Genomic DNA, 17,161 nt, shown 5'->3' with positions numbered 1-17,161 from the left:
CCTCAGGTCCATCCCAGGAGCTCTGGCTGTGCCAGGACACTGCTGCGTGCCCCCCCTGCACACTCCCCCCTGCCCCTGGGCACTGGGGTTTGCTTTGCCAGGGCATTCCTGGGGCACATTCCTGACAGCAGCTCTGGAGGAGAGCGAAGCCTTCCTGCCCTGCCCTCAGGAGATGCCCTTTGTTGATGGAGCTGCTGTGCTGGAGCCCGGCTGTGTCCCAGCAGTGCCCGTGGCCTGTCCCTGCCTGTGGTCACAGCACGGACACGCAGCAGGACAGTGACCGAGCTGCCCGAGCACTCCAGCCTTGCACCCTCAGAAGGGCTGGGAAAGGGAGTGTGGAGCTGGGAAGAGCAGAGGTGGGAAGAGGCAGGGCCATTGTCCCTGGCCATGCTGCTGTGCTGGGAGTCTCTTCCCTCCAGCTCTGCCCACAGGCCAGAGTCCACAGGCCCTGCAGAGCCAGAGAAGGGCTGAGGAACAAACCTTGGACACAAAGGTCAGGGCAGCCCCTTGTTTTGATTCAAATGCACAGAGAAGAAGCCTCCTGAAAGTCTTTGTGTTTCAAAAGAAAGGTAGATGTTCATGTAGAAATGCTAGGAGTAGTACTACAGTACTTTATATAAAGCAGAATAATACCAGAAAAAGAATAAGAGAAAGCACCAATGAAAATATGGACAAAGAGGAAAAAAAAGGCCAAGATTGTAAAGAGTTACATTCTGAAGGTTCTGGAGCAGAAAAGAGAGAGTTTATTGCTTCTGAGAAGCATCCTAGTCATCATTTTCCTCAGGGCATCCCTGAGCTCCTGGTTCCTCAGGCTGTAGATGAGGGGGTTCAGGGCTGGAGGCACCACCGAGTACAGAACTGACACTGCCACATCCAGGGATGGGGAGGAGATGGAGGGGGGCTTCAGGTGGGCAAACATGGCAGAGCTGAGGAACAGAGAGAGCACGGCCAGGTGAGGGAGGCACGTGGAAAAGGCTTTGTGCCGGCCCTGCTCAGAGGGGATCCTCAGCACAGCCCTGAAGATCTGCACATAGGAGAAAACAATGAACACAAAACAGCCAAACACCAAACAGGCACTGACAGCGATGAGCCCAAGTTCCCTGAGGTAGGATTTGGAGCAGAAGAGCTTGAGGATGTGTGGGATTTCCCAGAAGAAGTGGCCCAGGCCATTGCCCTGGCACAGGGGCAGGGGAAATGTATTGGCCATGTGCATGAGAGCGTAGAGAAAGGCACTGGCCCAGGCAGCTGCTGCCATGTGGGCACAAGCTCTGCTGCCCAGGAGGGTCCCGTAGTGCAGGGGTTTGCAGAGGGACACGTAGCGGTCATAGCGCATGACGGTGAGGAGGAAATACTCTGCTGAGAGGAAGAACAGAAAGAAAAACACCTGAGCAGCACATGCTGAGTAGGAGATGTGCCTGGTGCCCCAGAGGGAATTGTGCATGGCCTTGGGGACAGTGGTGCAGATGGAGCCCAGGTCGCTGAGGGCCAGGCTGAGCAGGAAGAAGAACACGGGGCTGTGCAGGTGCTGGCCGCAGGCTCCGGCGCTGATGATGAGGCCGCTGCCCAGGAGGGCAGCCAGGGAGATGCCCAGGAAGAGGCAGAAGTGCAGGAGCTGCAGCTGCCGCGTGTCTGCCAATGGCAGCAGGAGGAAGGGGCTGATGGAGCTGCTGTTGGACATTGGCTGTGTCCGGGCATTGGGTTCTGCCACGGAGAAAAAGACAGTGAAGAGTTAGAGGAGATCTGTAACCACAGTCAAAGCCATTTCCTGTACACCCTCCCCTGGAACACACACAGACACTCTTTTGTGTTTAAGAGTTCTGGGGTTTTTGTTTTTAAGCTCCCCCATATCTCTCCTGGTATTCTTGGGTATCAGAAATCCTACCACAGACCCCCAAATGTCCGTCCCTCTCTCAAGGTCTCAGCACCACACTCGTAGCCGAGGACACACCGGGCTCATTTCACCAAGCCAACAGCATTTTCACACTTGTAGCATCTCTGCTTTTCTCCTCTCTCTGGGCCTTTCAGATAACACAAAGATGCTCCAGGACAGATTTGCATCCTGGAGGAAACTCCCAGCTTGGAAGGAAACCTCGGGGAGAAAGCCAAGAGTCCCAGAGCTGGCACTGGATGAAGGGAGATTGAGCTGCTGCCCTGGCTGCACTGACAGCCCTGCCCACAGCCGGGCACTGGGGCCAGCGTCACCCTGAGCCAGCTGTGCCCCCTCCCAGAGCCCCCAGGGCCGGGCAGCTGCTCCCAGCCCTGTGCTCTGCAGAGGGAACTGGGCCCGGGGCTGCAGAGCTGCCCCACGGCTCTGCTGCAGCTCTGCCTGCCCAGGAGGGGCTTCACGCCTTGGAGCCCCGGCCCTGAGGGCAGAGGCTTGGCTGGGGGGGCACAGGAGGGAGGGGGCTTCTTCAGAGGGAGGGGCTGCACTGGAGGGGATCCTGTGGGGATCTCTAAACTCTCCCTGACACATTGCTGGGTTTGTTTTCTCTCCTTCCCTGATCTCATCTCTGCTTCCTGGGGATTTTCCTCTGGAGCTGTTTCCCTGTGCCTGATCTCTCCCTGCCAGCACTCACAGACCCCAAATCTCTGTGCACTCTCCTTGGCCCTACAGAAACCTGCCTGTGTGCAGGGCACTGGCTGGGGGCAGGTTCTGTTTGCAGCTTGGAGAAAGGACAGCTCAGACTGAGCCTGATGGGTCCAGCCAAGGTGATGCTGGTGCTGTCCATGGGCACAGGAGTGGCTGAAAGCACATGAGGGATCTCCTGTGCACCTGCTGATCACTGAAAGTAACAGTTCGGATGTCCCAGGGACCTGACAAAATTCATAACACCTTTAATATTTATCCTCCCTCCCCGCCATTCTCCAATGGCAGGAAACTGAAAACAAAGTCTCAGGAAATGTCCTCATTTCTATCAAAATCCTTGCATTAGAAATATTCTGGGAGTGATTGGAAACCCTCAGCCCATCAGAGCCTCATGAGCATTTCACCTCCCCTGCACTCGAGATGCTCTGAGTTGTACTCACAGAATCCGTAGGCAGGGGGATGTTGCAGCTTCAGGAGATCCCTCCAGGAGCTGCAGCTGCCGTGTCCTGCAGCCAGAGGCTTCCTGTGCCAGGGGCTGGGAGTGATTCTCCCGCAGTCACTTCCCAGCCCCTTCCCAGCCCCGGCTGAGTTGAAGCCCTGTGTGCCTCTGTGCTGTGCCCGGGCTGGCTGCAGGCAGTGCCCCAGCCCTGCTGGGCTGTGCCCAGGAGCTGCTCCTGGCCAGAGCTGTCTCTCTGCAGCGCTGCCGCTTGCCAGGAGCTGCCTCTGTGCCAGGAGCCCGGCCCAGCTCGGCAGCACAGACACAGCACAAGGACTGGAATGACCCTCTCGGGCCTTGGTGCTGAGGCCCTGAACATCAGTCCCTGAACATCAGTCCCTGACAGGGACTGGCACAAACCTCTCAAGAATTCAAGTCACAATCGAACTTCAAAGTTTCTGGAAGTTTTCATGGGTCCCAGTGAGGGACACGACTGAGAAAGTGTCCCCAGGCTGCAGTCAGAGCAGAGAACTGGAGGCAGGGATGACAGGGGGGGACAAAGAGAAGCCAAGTCTTGGTGCCCTGGGGCACAGCAGCGTCTGTGCCACCAAGGGCTGGGAGGAGACACCTTGTGCTGAGGCCCTGGGGCCTGCTGGGCACAGCCCCAGCAAGGCTGGGCACTGTCAGCCCCTTGTCCTGCCCTCAGCATCCCCCCACATCCCAGTGGCCTCAGGGATCTGCTGGAAGGAGTCCCTGGGGAGCCTTGGTCAGGAATGGCCCTGGGGGACTCCTGAATGCTCCCAGGGACTGCAGGGTTTTCAAAGGACTTTGGCTTTGGCTTTTGCCTGGGAGTCTCTGAGAGTTTTGTGCAATCCTGGCCCCCAATTATCTGCTCTAATGAGTCCCTGGAGAGCCTTTGTCAGTAACAACACTCGGTGGGGCTCATTAATGCTTTGTCATCGAACATCGGCTGAACACTTGGATGAAATCAAACTGACTCCTCATATGCAACTCATTCATTATAGAGATGACATCTTGGTCCAGGGCAGCAATGAGGAGGAAGTGCAACAAGTCCTTGAATTAGTTGTGGATCATAGGAAACAGAAAGACTGGGAAATTAACCCTACCAAAATTCAAGTGATATTTTTGGGAATTCAGTGGCAATGCAGGCATCAGGAAATCTTCCCCAAAGCCCAACAGAAAATTTTAGAGTTTGCAGTGCCACAAAGTAAAAAGGAGGCACCAAGATTTATTGGATTATTCGTCTTTTGGAGACAACATATTCTGCATCTGAGACAAATCTCAATCCCTTTGCATAAAGTAACCAGGGGAAATAGGCAAAGAGGCTATTAGTCAAAAAGGCCTTTAGATCTATGGCCTATGCAAAAGGGAGAAGTTGAGTTAAATGTACCTGTAAATGGGTCACATGCTGATGGGAGCCTCTGGCAGAAACAGGGAAAGAAAAAGGTTCCCCCGGGGTTTGGGGGGAGGAAGTTGCCAGAAGCAGGAAACAACTACACACCTTTTGAGAAACAGTTATTGGCAGGTTATTGGGCACTGATGGAAACAGAACAACTTACCATAGGGTATGAAGTGGCTCTTCATCCGGAAATTCCTATTGTGCAGTGGGTCAGAAGGTCCCCACAAGCCCATTGGATTGGGCACGCTCCGGAGTGTGGTACTGTAAAGTGGAAGTGGTATATTCGGGATAGGGCCAAGGTGGGAACGGGGCGGATAGCCACTCTTCATGAGCCAGTAGCAGCTGCCCCCGGGAGGGACCAAGAGGTGAGTGCCAGCTTCACAGCTGAGAGGGAATCTCCAGGGAAGTGGGAAAAGCCTTGAGATCAACTAATGCCACAGGAAAAAGAACATGCTTGGTTTACGGATGGGTCAGCTGAATATATAGGAGGGAAAAGGAAAGCAGTAGCTGACCATCCTCATTCAGAAAAGTTTTTAGAAATGACAAGAGAGGGGAAAAGCAGTCAATATGCTGAATTCTATGCAATTGATATGGCTTTAAAACAAGAAGATCTAGGAGAATGCCTTTCCTATACTGCTTCTTGGTCGGTAGCTAAATGGGTTCGCTCTGTGCCTACCGACATGGGTGGGCAGAGCCTGGAAAATCTACTCCAAAGAGGTCTGGGGAAAGGAACTGTGGAGTGACCTTTGGGAAATGGTGCAAAGAACTGATGTGACTGTGATTCATGTTGATGCCCATAGTGACACAGACACTTTAGAGCGACTTTATAACTCTGTTGCAGGCAACCGGGCAAAGATTTCCCAAGCCAGACCAGAGTTCCCTCCAAAGGAGGATCACGAAGGCTTGGCAAAATGTGTGCACCAAAAATGTGTGCACCTTGGACAAAAAGCCTCTTACAGGTGGGCTCAAGAGCGTGGCATTGCCATGTCACTCGATAAGAGTAGAACTAGAATTGCTCAATGCCCCGTGTGCCAACATATGTACAAACGCCCGGTGCCAAACATTGTAAAAGGACAGCTGGGAAGAGGAAAATTGCCCGGACCAACTTGGCAAATGGATTACATTGGACCTTTACCCCAGGACCAAGAATGTAAATATATCTGCCGTAGACACATATCCTGGGTATTTGATTGCCCATCCTTGTGAGAAGGCCACTCAGCATAGCACCATCTGTACTATAGACACAATAATTCTGTATTACGGAATGCCATTACCCAGTCAAACAGATAATGGGTCTCATTTCCAGAACAAATTCATTCAGCAGTACGCTGAGCAGAAAAACATTCAGTGGGGTTTCCACATACCATATTATCCCCAAGGTGTGGGATTACCTGAGGGAATGAACGGGCTATTGAAAGAGCAGTTGAGAAACCTGGGAGATGGACACCTATCCTGGTGCAGAACCCATCTCACTGATGCACTAATACAGCTGGGGATGGGGTCAGTGGCTCTGACCCAGGAAGAGGTGACTGGTCTGGGGAGATGGTCCTGAAAAGAATCGCCTTCCCGAGGCCCGGTGTCTTCCCTCAGCTGCTGGCAGGAGGGCTCTTGCAGAGGCTGTCAGCTCTTTAGTGATTGTCAGCTCGTGATTCCAGCTCAGCTCTGCAGGGCAGCCTCCAGGCCAGACCAGACCAGAGAGAGAGATGAGAGGCTTGTGTGGCTGGTTCTGCACGGAAGGTAGCTTTATTGTTGGTCCCCTCCAGTGAAGGGGAAAGCCAGGGACGAGAACCCTCTCTGAGCCCTACAGGGGCCCATAGGGCTTGCTTTTATAGGGATACAGGGGATCGGTAAAGGCCAATGGGTTACAGAGGATCTGGGATGGGTAAAGGCCAATAGGTTACGAAGGATCTGCATAGGGTCTCCTAAAGGACTGTGGGTCTGTCTTTTCTTGCCATGACCAAGGAAGTGGTTGCCTTTCCAGGGAGTCCTGCTGGGCGATTGCGAAATCTGTTAACTCAGCAGGGATCCCTCCAGGACAGGGGCTGGGCATACCCCACAATGCACTGCACATCCTTAACAATAGGCCCATCAGGGACACGGACACAAAGTCAGGGGATGGGGCTCGGAGTCAAAGTAGATCATGATTTGGTCAGAGAAACATGGTCTCTTGACACCTCCCTAAGTAAGGGAAGCTCCCAAAGATGGGGACATGATGAACGGCCACCTGAGAGAGTTCTACAACATTATGGAGCGGCTCCATGGAGCCCTAGCCAACTGGTGTCAGGGGCCAAAGAACCTGCCTATAATCTGAATTGGATAAGAAGACTGCAAGCTGTCTCGGAGATAACAACTAACCAGACGGCTGCCACCCCTGACCTTATGGCCGACCAATCCACACAAACGTGGTATGTGATTTTCCAGCATCGTGGGGTTTTAGACTACCGGCAGAAGAAGGAGGAGTTTGCAGGAAAGAAAATGAATCCAACTGTCGCTTACAAATTGATGACAATGGAAAAGTAGGAAAACAGACAACTCGGGAGATGAGAAAATTAGCCCATGTACCAACCCAGACATGGGAATGTTGGGAACCAGATATATTCTTGTGGCTGCCAGGGAGTCTGTGGTTCAAAGAGACTCTTTCTCCTTTCCCTTTGTGCAGCTGCTACCTTCTTGTTTATTCCTTGTTTCGTTCCTTGTATTGTATGACTCATCCAGCACACAGTACAGGGAAGGCAGCTCGCAGTTACGCCTCAAGATCAACCAACTCTATGTGCAACAACTGCAGAGGCCGTCTGACAGCCGTGATTCATCCTGTAAGTCAGAGGAGCGACTGATGTGCTGAGGCCTGAGCAGCAGGCCTCAGCCGGAGCTGACCTACAAGATGAACCCTGGCCAATCTGTGACTAACACCCTCAGTATTATTCAGCTAAAAACAGATGACAAAGATGCTTATGCTAGCCGTTTAACGCCAAACGGGCTGCTTTAGAAACTTTCCCATCACCGCGTACAGTTATCTGCAAGAAATGGATAATTTAAGAAACTTTCCCCAGCTGACATGAATAAAGGTTTGTTTGCAGGGTGTCTGAGGTGAAACCCTCCCAGGCAAGGCCTTGGCACTGGCCAAGCTGTAGCCCCTGCTGGTTGCAAAGTGTGCCATCAGATCCAGGTGTTTCCGGGCTAAAAACACAAGTCACTTGGACTTCCTGATTTGGGCCTATAAAAGCTGGACCCACGTTTGGGGCAAATTTGGAGGCCTCACATATGGGTAGATGCACCCATAGGATTTTCCCAATTCATGGGAAGGGTTCTCCAGATCCTTGCTGCAAAATGGGGCTCCCCAACGACTGCAGATCTGGATGCTGGTAAGGTATTTAGGCAACTGGTGATGCATCTTTCTAAATCACTCTCCTTTCTCTTGGATAGTAATAATTAGGTGCATTACCTTGCTTATTTTTGCTTGTTGCTAAAGCCAAGCCCCTAGTTTTACTGAATGTATCATTTTACGTTTGAGGTTCCTTAATTTCACAGTAAAATAAGAGCATTCTTTCCGGTGCTCTCTGTGTCCTTTAAATCGCCTCTGCCCCTTGGCAGAACAACAGGAGGCCCCTGAGGGGCTGGGGTGGTGGGAAGGCCCGAGGAAGTGGCTGTCAGAGGCCATAAGCAGCCTCCAGGCAGCCGCCTCGTTCCTGCTGCCCGGCTGCTCTGGCGCTTCCCCGAAGCATCTCCCAGGCCTGCGGCAGAAGCCCTCAAGGCCGGGCCTCAGCAGGAGGGTGGGGAGCACCCCGAGGTGCCGAGGCTGGGCTGGCTGGGGACAAGGAGGGCGGGGGGATCCTGCTGGGGCACGGCCCCTGGCTGCTGCCAAGAAGGGGCTGTGGGCAGAGGCAGGGCTGGCGGCCAGCCCGGGCCCCTGTGGCTGCCCAGGCCACGGTGCTGTGACCAAGGCCCCCCTGCATAAGAGAAGGTCCGAAGATCCCTCATCTGCCTCATGATCATCGCCGAGGATAGAGACTGAGCACAGGAGTCCTGGCCTGGCTGAGGTGGGATGTCTGCCAAGTGTTGCCTGCAGGTGTGCCCGCTGGGAACTGGGACGCATTCCTGAGGAAAATTAGTGCAGGTCGCAATGGACTGTGCCGTTCTTGCTGCCCAGGCGGGAAGGACTGTGCTGAAGTGGAAAGGAACGACCTGTCCTGTACACCTGTCCTGCACACCTGTCCTGTACACCTGTCTTGTACGTCTGTCCTGTACCTGTTTCCCAAAGCAACAGGCCCCATAACAACAGCTGTAGATTTCCCAACCTCTTGGCCAGTTGCCCCTCGCTTCTGAAAAGGGCTATAAAGGGACTTTCTGAAATTACTGAGCCCGAGATCTCCCCATGGAAAGAAGATGAATCTATTGGCAGAAGACCACAAGGACTTCGTCTCATCCGTTGGTAGCTATTGCCCCCCCTCTTTCTTCCTCTCTACTTTGGTTTTCTTTATCTCTCTCTCTTTCTCTCTTCTATTGCATTACTGTGTTGTGGGCACTTAATAAAGGTGCATTGCTCATATTAAAACTGAAATCTCTTGTGTCCTTTTACACTCTGAGATCGATAAACGAACCATCACGACCCCTGCTCGTATTAGCGGATCGTGACACCCTGACACAGAGCTCTGGGCCTGCACAGCTGCTGCCACCATGGGGAGGGCGGCGATGTCTCCTCGAGCAGGGCTGCCGAGTCGCTGCTGCTGAAACAGCTCTGGACGCCACAGAAACAGCACCAGAGCGTGCACAGGAACAGCAGGAGCCCCAGTGCCGGCACCAGCTCAACAAGGCATCCGCACCAGCCGGGACGCCAAACGGGGCCATACTGTGGGCACAGCTGCACGTGGCTGGGCAAAAGGCTCCAGCAGAATTGGCTACAATGGCTTCCTCTTGCCTTGCCAGCCTCACAGCGACACTTGGCAGCTTCAGCTGCAGCCTGTGCCCCTGACTGACTTCAGTGGCCGTGCTTGAGGGCAGACTCGCCTTCCACAGTCAGGCGTTCCAAGGCAGCGGCATTGGTGCCATCGTGAGAGAGAGACTCTGATGGGACACAAGCCCTGCACTGCAGGTGCCATCCCTCTCCTGCATGCAGGCCCCTTAAAGAGACGTACATGAGCTTCCAAACTAAATCCTGGACTTGCTTGGAACAAAGGAAGATGCAGCCGGCACTAAAGAAAAGCAGGGAGTGCTGGCAGACGTTCAGGGGCGGAGGGAAGCACTTTGCTGTGTGCAGAGGAGATGGCCCGGTTCACAAGCTCAGGCTTTGCTGCCAGAGGATCCTGCTTCGCTCTTGCTGGAGGCCATTCCCTACCAGTGCATGGCCCTCCATTGTTCCTGCATCACGTCTGCTGGACCTGTGGCAACAAGTGTGTCCCGAGTCCATGTGACAGCAGAAAAGGGTGGGACCTGTGTGCTTCCAGCGCCTGTCTTGGCTGCTCCTTCAGGATGCTGGCACCATCATCAGAGACACAGAACAGCTTCTCCTCCCACAGCTATCCCTATCCTCTGCACTTCCCCAGGTGGCTCCCTTGATGTTCCCTGGGGAACCTCCCTGTTTGTGGCCGTCCATTGCCCTGCTCAGCAGGGACGCAGTTGTGTTTGGACGTGAGCTGCCACAGCCAGACACGCAGCAATGGGAATGTTGAATATCAGAGGCTGGGCCGATTCCTTCATTTCCAGAATGCAAGAAAGACAGAAAAGCACAAGGAAACATCACAGTGTCTCTGTAGAATCTCTTTGCCCTGTGAAACTCAGCAGCTGATGCTGTTCTGGTGCTACTGCTAATCCCTTCCATGAAAAAATTCACTCCAGGAAGGAGCAACATCTCCTGTCAGATACCAAGCGCTCCCCCCAGTCACTCCAGCTGCTCCTGCCAACAGCCCCCTGTAGGAAGGAGCACAGCCCCCAATGCACCTTGGCTTTGGCTGCCCTCTGGCAGAGAAGCCCCCGGGGGCACAGGTCTCTGGGGCAGGAGATGGGCACCAGCGCTGCCAGGGCTCGGGGGCGGCAGGTCTGCTTCGGAGGGGACTCTGCCACCCCTGCTGATTTCAGCGCTCCCTGGGCCCCAGGGGTCAGAGCAGCATTCGCACCCTGGCCCACACGTTCCTTGTCTGTGTCACAGCCCCGGCTTTAGGATGGCCACCGGCCGGGACGTGTCCCAAGGAGGCCGTGCCAGCTTCTGTGGAAGACCCCGAGCCCTTCCCGCGGCGGCTGCGGCGGCAGCCGTGGGGGCTCCTGGTGCTGCCCTGAGCCCACAGAGCAGGGGAGCGTTTGCTTATGGCTGGAGCCGATGCTAAAGTTCCTGTTGGGCTCTCTTAGACACTTGGGGCAAGGCATTCCTTCCAACTGGGGCCACTTGGGGTGGGCTGGGGGTGGCCCCAGGGCAGGTGGGGTGTGTGCAAGGGCCCTTTGTGACACGGTTCAGAGTGGTCACCGTGGGATGGAACGGGACAGGATGTCCCAGGGCCCTTTGTGACACGTGCTGACATAGGGGCTGGCAGCGAAGCGGCCACGCCACAGTGCTCGGAGCACGCGACGGGACAGGACGGGACAGAGCGGTGCCGTGAGGAGCCCCCACACTGCGCACTCGTTCCTTGCTGACCTGGAGCTTTTCCGAGGCGTTATTCCTACAGGTGACCTCGAGGCCAGACCACAGGACTTGGTGACCTGTGGCCTTCTCGAGGCTTCTCTTTTTGCAGGTGCCCTCGAGGGCAGACCATGGGACTTGGTGCCCCGGAGCTTTTCCGAGGCATCTCCCATCCCTGTGGCCGGTGCCCTCAAGGCCAGACCCTTGGCTTTGCTGACCACAATCCTTGACGAGGAGTCTCCTGTCCTTGTGGCAGGAGCCCTCTGAGACCAGGGTGCAGGACTTGCTGTCCTGTAGCCTTCCTGAGGCTTCTCTGCTGCTGGTGCCTTCAAGGCACAAGTGCAGGACTTGTTCACTCAGAGCTTTCCCCAGGCATCTCTCTTGAAGGTGCCCTCGAGGCCAGACTGCAACATGGCGGGCAGATTCCGTGGCCTGTTCAAAGTGTTCAGGGGGAAAAAAGGCCCTGCAGCTGCCCCAGCACAACAGCCCGAAGAGCTGGAGCAGTTCCAGCCACGGCAGGACAGTGAGTGACAGAGCTGGGCCACAGGGCTGATGGCGGCAGCCAGCTTGGCACCATCCCATCCCACCCCATCCCATCTCCAGGGAACAGACCCATGGATAGGATGGAAGAGGGGCCAGGCCAGACCCCCCGCAGCAGCGGTGCTCCATCCCCTGGGCATCCCGGGGCTGTCCCTGCCTGGGGAGCGCAGGGCTGGGCTGCGTTCTCCGGCCTCTCCCGCAGCCCCTCAGCTCTGGCTGCGCTCGCTCTTTGCCAGATGCAGCCCTGGACCGGACACAAAAGAAGGACCGTGCCCACGGCCGCTTCCGGAGAACAGTGCAGGTACCTGCAGCCATCCCCACCTGGGCTGGGCCTGCTGTCGCTGCTCAGCCAAGCACTGCGCCTGGAGCACCCCATGGAACATCCCTCTCTTCCCTGTCCTTCGTTCTCCTGCAGATGTTCCGGAAGTTCATCTGTATTCGGCGTGGAAAGACCAGCACCAGAGCAACTGAGGGCACAGCTGAGCCTGACTCTGGGCTGACTGAGCTCCAGGCACAGCCTGATGTCAGCACAGATTCACCTGAGTGCTCAGAAGACTCTGACAGTCCAATGAATGATCACACAGCGAAGACTCTCATGGCAGGGACTGAGGACATGGCCATCACAAACACCGACACCGGAGAGACTCAGGGCATCCCAAATACTGACACTATGCCCATTCCCACTGGGATTCATGCTCCCAGTCTGGATCTTTTTGAGGAGAGTGCTGATTCTCCTCAGCAGCAGGTAAGCAGCCTGGGGCCAGGGCTGGACACTCCAAGGATCTTGTGCCCCCTCAAGCCACGGCTGCTGGGCCCCCTCAGCCTTTAGGCCCGCACAGTGCGGTGGGAAGGGAAGCACTTCTTGGGGGCAGCTGGGGAAGTTGCTCCCTTGGACAGTGCTCCAAGTCTTCCCCATGCCTCCTCCAGGTGCCAGCCATGGTGAGGAAGATTCACCAGAGTCTCGGGTCCCATGTCACTGTGGGCGCCAAGCTGGGCTTTAGCCTTCTGAGGCTGGCTGAAGAGCAGCCCACTGATGTGGTGCTGACCCTCCTGCGCTGTGCCCCATCGTGCGACAGGTACGGGGCCCAGCTGCCTTGAGAGCTCAGGGCTCACCAGCCCTTAGGGCTCATTGCCCTGTGCTACCTGTCCAATGGGGTCTGCCAGACAGGCAGAGAGCTCCAGGACCCTCGGGGCCCTCTGCTTCCTGAGCCTGCTGCCATACTCCCTCCCTGCCCCTCAGGGCATCAGGGCTCTGTCACCTGGGCCCCACAGCTGCACAGGGCATGGTACTGTGACTGAGACGCCCCTGACTCAGAGCTCCGATCCCACAGAGCTGCCACAATGATGTGGAGACTCATAGGATCATTGGGACCAGCAGTGGAGAAGGTGTTGCCAACACTGCTCTGTGTGATGCCCAAATGGCCACTGCATAGCATGTCCACCTCTGATGGGGATGATACAGATGTCTTTGCCCTGTCTGTGAGTTTCTGGAACTGGCCTTTACTCACCCCGAGGTCACATCCTCACCAGCTCTCCATCCTTCCCCCACTGCATCTCCTTGTCTCAGGTGCTGGGCTGAAACCTGGGCTAGGGGCTGGCTCAGGGGGCACCAGGCCCGGTGCTCCCCCTGCGTCTCCCCTCGGGCCCTGCCACATGGACAGCTCAGCACTGAGCGCTGTCTCGGGCTGCTTCTTTTGCAGGCAACTCTGGCGCTGTGGGTGATTGTCCAGGTGCCCGAGTGCCACGAGGCAATGAACCTTCATTCAGCCTGCCTGTTTGTGGCTCTGCTCTTCCAAGTTGTCATCACCACACAGCAGATGCCAGAGGAAGTTGATCACTTCTGGAGAGCATGCCGGGAGGAACACCGCCTTCCCACCAACCCCAACAGGTCCCAGTCCTCCTGTCCTTCCCATGCCCTTGTGGCCAGTGCCAGTGCTCCCAGTGTGACCTGGGCTTTGCTCTGCACACAGGTTTGCAGTGCAGGTCATGAAGGCTCTGCTCTGTCGACTGCGGTGTAACAATGAGGTGGTGGCTATGGAGCGCAAGCGTGGCTGGGACACGCTGGTGTGTGCTGACACCCAGCACTACGCAGTGGGTCTGCTGGCCAGGTGAGACCCCCTTCTCCCCACTGCCCCCGGCACTGGTGCCCTGTGCCCGAGGTGCCCCACACAGTCCCTGTGGGGCCTCGTCACCGAGGGACGGCCAAGCAGACTGGAAAAGGCTGGAAGGGGAGGGTGCCCAGAAGGAGCTGCCTCCCAGAGCACCCAGGTCCCCTTGCAACGTGGTGGGGAAGACCAGACCTCTGTGAGTCAGTCCTGGGAGATGTTTGCCCCCTGGCACAGGGTCTTGGTGCCTTTTTCCCCCTACCAGAGAGATGCGCCAGGTCTTGATCCCCTTCTGTTCCCGCATTGCATTCCACCTGCTCAAACCACTCAGCAGGGAGGAGCCACGCTGGGATCTGCCCTTCCTGGCATTCCTTGTGGAGGTGAGCCTGACGGCCAGCGCTGCCTCGCTGAGCTGCCTCCCAGCTCTCTGCCCTCTCGTAGCCGCAGCTGCCTGGGACGGTGCCCGCGCCCTGCGCTGCTGCCTGGGCCCAGCCCTGGGCGGTTCCGGGCTCCTGCCGGCCGGCTCCCCTGTCACTGTCCTGTGCCTTTCAGGTCCTCGACTGCCTGGACTTGAGTAAATATGGTGACAGCATCCTGGAGATCATGTCCAGGTACCTGCTGAGCAAGTGCAGGCAGAGATGTCGCCTGGCACTCAGAGGCCTCGTGGTGCTCAGCAAGGATCCCGCGATGGTGAGAAGGCGGCAGCGGCTGAAGCTGCGCTGGGGAAAGCAGTCACATGGGCTTGGCTGGGCTTCAGGAGCTGAGGCAGCTGCTCCCAGCTCTCCTGCCTCCCAGCTCAGCTGCCCCAGTGCTTCGGGACAGGCCTTTGGCCTCTGGGCCCTGCGGCAGCAGGGCGAGCTTGCAGGGCCAGGGTGGTGTAGGCAGTGCAGCCGTTCATGGCTTCACAGCACAGCCTTGTGTTCCACACAGGCCAGAAGGATGGGCAGCCTGTCCCAACGGCTTGTGGAGCTGCTGGGCGATGCAGATGGAGAGGTGGTCAGGATGTCCCTCTCTGTGTTCATGAATGTGCTGGAGAACAAAGACATCCTGGTATCCAGCACCACCGCCCCGAAACTGGCTGAGGCGCTCCTGCCACTCTTTGCAAATGTAAGGCTCTGTGCCCCCAGCCACTGACACTGGCTGCTGCCCAGACACTTTGTGCCCTGTGGATTTTTAGGCCGTTGCCCACATGGGCTGGAGAAGTTGCTGCTGAGGTTTTTTCCTTTACGCCAGGACAACAGCAATGTGCAGATACTCTCCATTCACCTCTTCTGCAAGGTGATGGAGTTGGTAGCGGATGAGGGAAAAAAGCCCCTTAAGACAATTGTGTGCCAGAGCCTACTCCCACTTTTATTCCACTGCCATGATGAGAATCGGAACGTGGCAGAGGTGAGGACTCGTGGGCTGATGTGTCCTCCTGGGAGGGGGCTCAGCTGCCTCCTGCCCTGACGCCTCGCAGGCTGCAGCCTTCTCCTGGCCTTGGAACGGGGATGCGGGTCCTGTGCCCTGGGCTGTGGTGCCACCTCCGTGTCTCTGCTGCTCTCCAGGCTTCTCGCGAAACGCTGATTTGTGCAGCCAAGTTCCTGAAGAGGAGAAATCTTGGGCAGCTGGTGAAGAAGGAGCAGCTGTCGAAGTTTGCTGAGTGCCTGGTAAGGACCGCCTGGAAGCCCAAGCTGAGCCTGGAGAAGCCCCCTGCCCCGGTGAAGCCCAGTGTGTGGAGTTGGCAGCACTGCTGCACCAGGGGCGGCAGCCTGCGCCCCACACGCCGCTCCCTTGCCTGGGCTCTTCTCCAGGCTCCTCTGGCCCCGAGCCGGGTGCCGATGGAGCCCCGGCCCCGCTGGGCCGTGGCGCGGGGCGGCACCGCGGCTCCCCGGGCAGCAGCCGGCCCTCGGCCCCCTCCAGAGCCCGGCGCCAGCGGCTGCTGGCCGGGCCTCGGGGCCGTGCGGGCAGGGGAGGCCAGGGCTGGGCGCAGAGAGCCCGGCCAAGGGCTGAGCCCGCGCCAACCCTTCCCTCCTGGCGCTCTCTGCAGCTGGCAGAGGACAGGAGCCGAGCGGCCGAGCTCCTGCACCAGGCCCTGCCGTTCGTGGACAGCCCACAGCAGTCCCTGCGAGAGGCGGCCGCCAGGTTCATGGGTGAGCCACGAGCCCGGGGCCCCTCCCCGCCCCGCCGCAGCTCGGCCCCAGCCCCGGCTGCTGCCCCGGCAGCGGGATCCGGGCCCGGGGCCGTGCAGCCCCGCCTGCCCTCGGGGCCGCTGCCGCCCTCTCGCAGCCGTGCCCGGGGCCGTGCAGCCCCGCCTGCCCTCGGGGCCGCTGCCGCCCTCTCGCAGCCGTGCCCGGGGCCGTGCAGCCCCGCCTGCCCTCGGGGCCGCTGCCGCCCTCTCGCAGCCGTGCCCTCGGGCGTCAGGATGCGGCACGGGCCCGGGCTGAGCCCTGCCGGGGCAGGAGAGCGAGTGGCCACGGGGCTGGCAGCGCCGCTGCGAGGGAGCTGTGCCGCGGGGCCGTGACCGCCTCTGTGCTCCCAGGGACTGCCAGGGTGTTCTTGAGGGGGCAGAAGGAAGAGCTCCAGGTCCTCAGTGAGGGTGAGTGAGGGCAGCGGGCTGTCAGCGGGGGCTGGCGGGGGCGAGCTGCAATGCCTGGCTCGGGAGCTGCAATCCCTGCCCTGGCTGTGGGGGGCTTTGCTCCATGTGTGGACTCGGGGTGACGTGGGCAGAGCATAGAGAGATTTCAGGGACACGGTGGGGAGCTTCATGGCCAGCACCTTCTGGCTGATCTCCTTGGCCCCTGCTGTCTTCTGACCATGGCAGGAGTGGGTGAGATGGCCCTGGCAGGAAGGTCTGCTTGGATTCCCGCAGATCCAGGCTCTGACCGTGGCTCTGTTCCTGTCTCTTCCAGCCCTTCAAGCCCTGAGGAGAGACGACAGCCCTTCCCCGATAAACATCATAGTTCAGGAAATATTCAACAAAAGAGCTGCAGAACAACGTTCATCTGCTGGCTCAGAACCAGAGTCCCTTTAAGACCTCCAGATATCCTGCAAGATGAGACCATCTGGAGACAGAGTAGAGCAGCTGGAGCTCCAGGCACAGCTGATGCTGGTCACAGCTGAGCCTGTGGAAAGCTCCCATAGCTCCTGCCCTCTCCCTCCCTTTTGACAGCCCCATCCCTCCAGCCTTCAGACCCTGCCCATCCCCTTTTTTCCTCCCAGCTCATCCCTTTGCTTCGCGTCCTATTAATAAACAGTTTGGCTTCTTCACTTGACCTGCATCTCTGTGGTGCTGAAGCGGCGCAAAACCTGAGCCCTGGGACACACAGGCCCCTCCTGCCGCTCTCTTCCGTGCTATTACTGCAACCCTAGGGTGTATCACCGTGTCCCGCAGCCGTAGGGAGGAGGAGAGAAGATCCAGCAGGCAGGAATTGTGCAGCAAGATTGATTTCTTTAATTATTTTACAAACTCTTTTACAGACTTTTT

At 57.4% G+C, this 17,161-nt stretch overlaps 2 protein-coding genes across 2 annotated transcripts; one reads left to right on the top strand and one right to left on the bottom strand.

Moving 5' to 3' along the window:
• Positions 1 to 706: 706 nt before the first annotated feature.
• LOC138100546 (olfactory receptor 14J1-like) lies at positions 707 to 1,759 on the bottom strand. Its single transcript, XM_068998418.1, has one exon. The coding sequence runs from the start codon at positions 1,676 to 1,678 to the stop codon at positions 707 to 709; it is 972 nt and encodes a 323-aa protein (XP_068854519.1). The 5' UTR covers positions 1,679 to 1,759.
• A 9,702-nt stretch (positions 1,760 to 11,461) lies between these two features.
• On the top strand, positions 11,462 to 16,909 carry LOC138100545 (maestro heat-like repeat-containing protein family member 7). Its single transcript, XM_068998417.1, has 15 exons — positions 11,462 to 11,573; positions 11,827 to 11,891; positions 12,006 to 12,335; positions 12,518 to 12,666; positions 12,922 to 13,069; positions 13,291 to 13,478; positions 13,561 to 13,698; positions 13,961 to 14,075; positions 14,248 to 14,385; positions 14,626 to 14,802; positions 14,929 to 15,084; positions 15,243 to 15,344; positions 15,725 to 15,827; positions 16,217 to 16,273; positions 16,587 to 16,909. The coding sequence occupies exons 1-15, from the start codon at positions 11,462 to 11,464 to the stop codon at positions 16,706 to 16,708; spliced, it is 2,100 nt and encodes a 699-aa protein (XP_068854518.1). The 3' UTR covers positions 16,709 to 16,909.
• The last annotated feature ends 252 nt before the right edge of the window (positions 16,910 to 17,161 follow it).

This window comes from Aphelocoma coerulescens, unplaced genomic scaffold, assembly GCF_041296385.1.
Source record: "Aphelocoma coerulescens isolate FSJ_1873_10779 unplaced genomic scaffold, UR_Acoe_1.0 HiC_scaffold_103, whole genome shotgun sequence".
In the NCBI taxonomy this organism is placed as follows: domain Eukaryota; kingdom Metazoa; phylum Chordata; class Aves; order Passeriformes; family Corvidae; genus Aphelocoma; species Aphelocoma coerulescens.
Note: the sequence above shows the minus strand (reverse complement) of the source record. Positions and strands in the feature narration are given on the sequence as shown.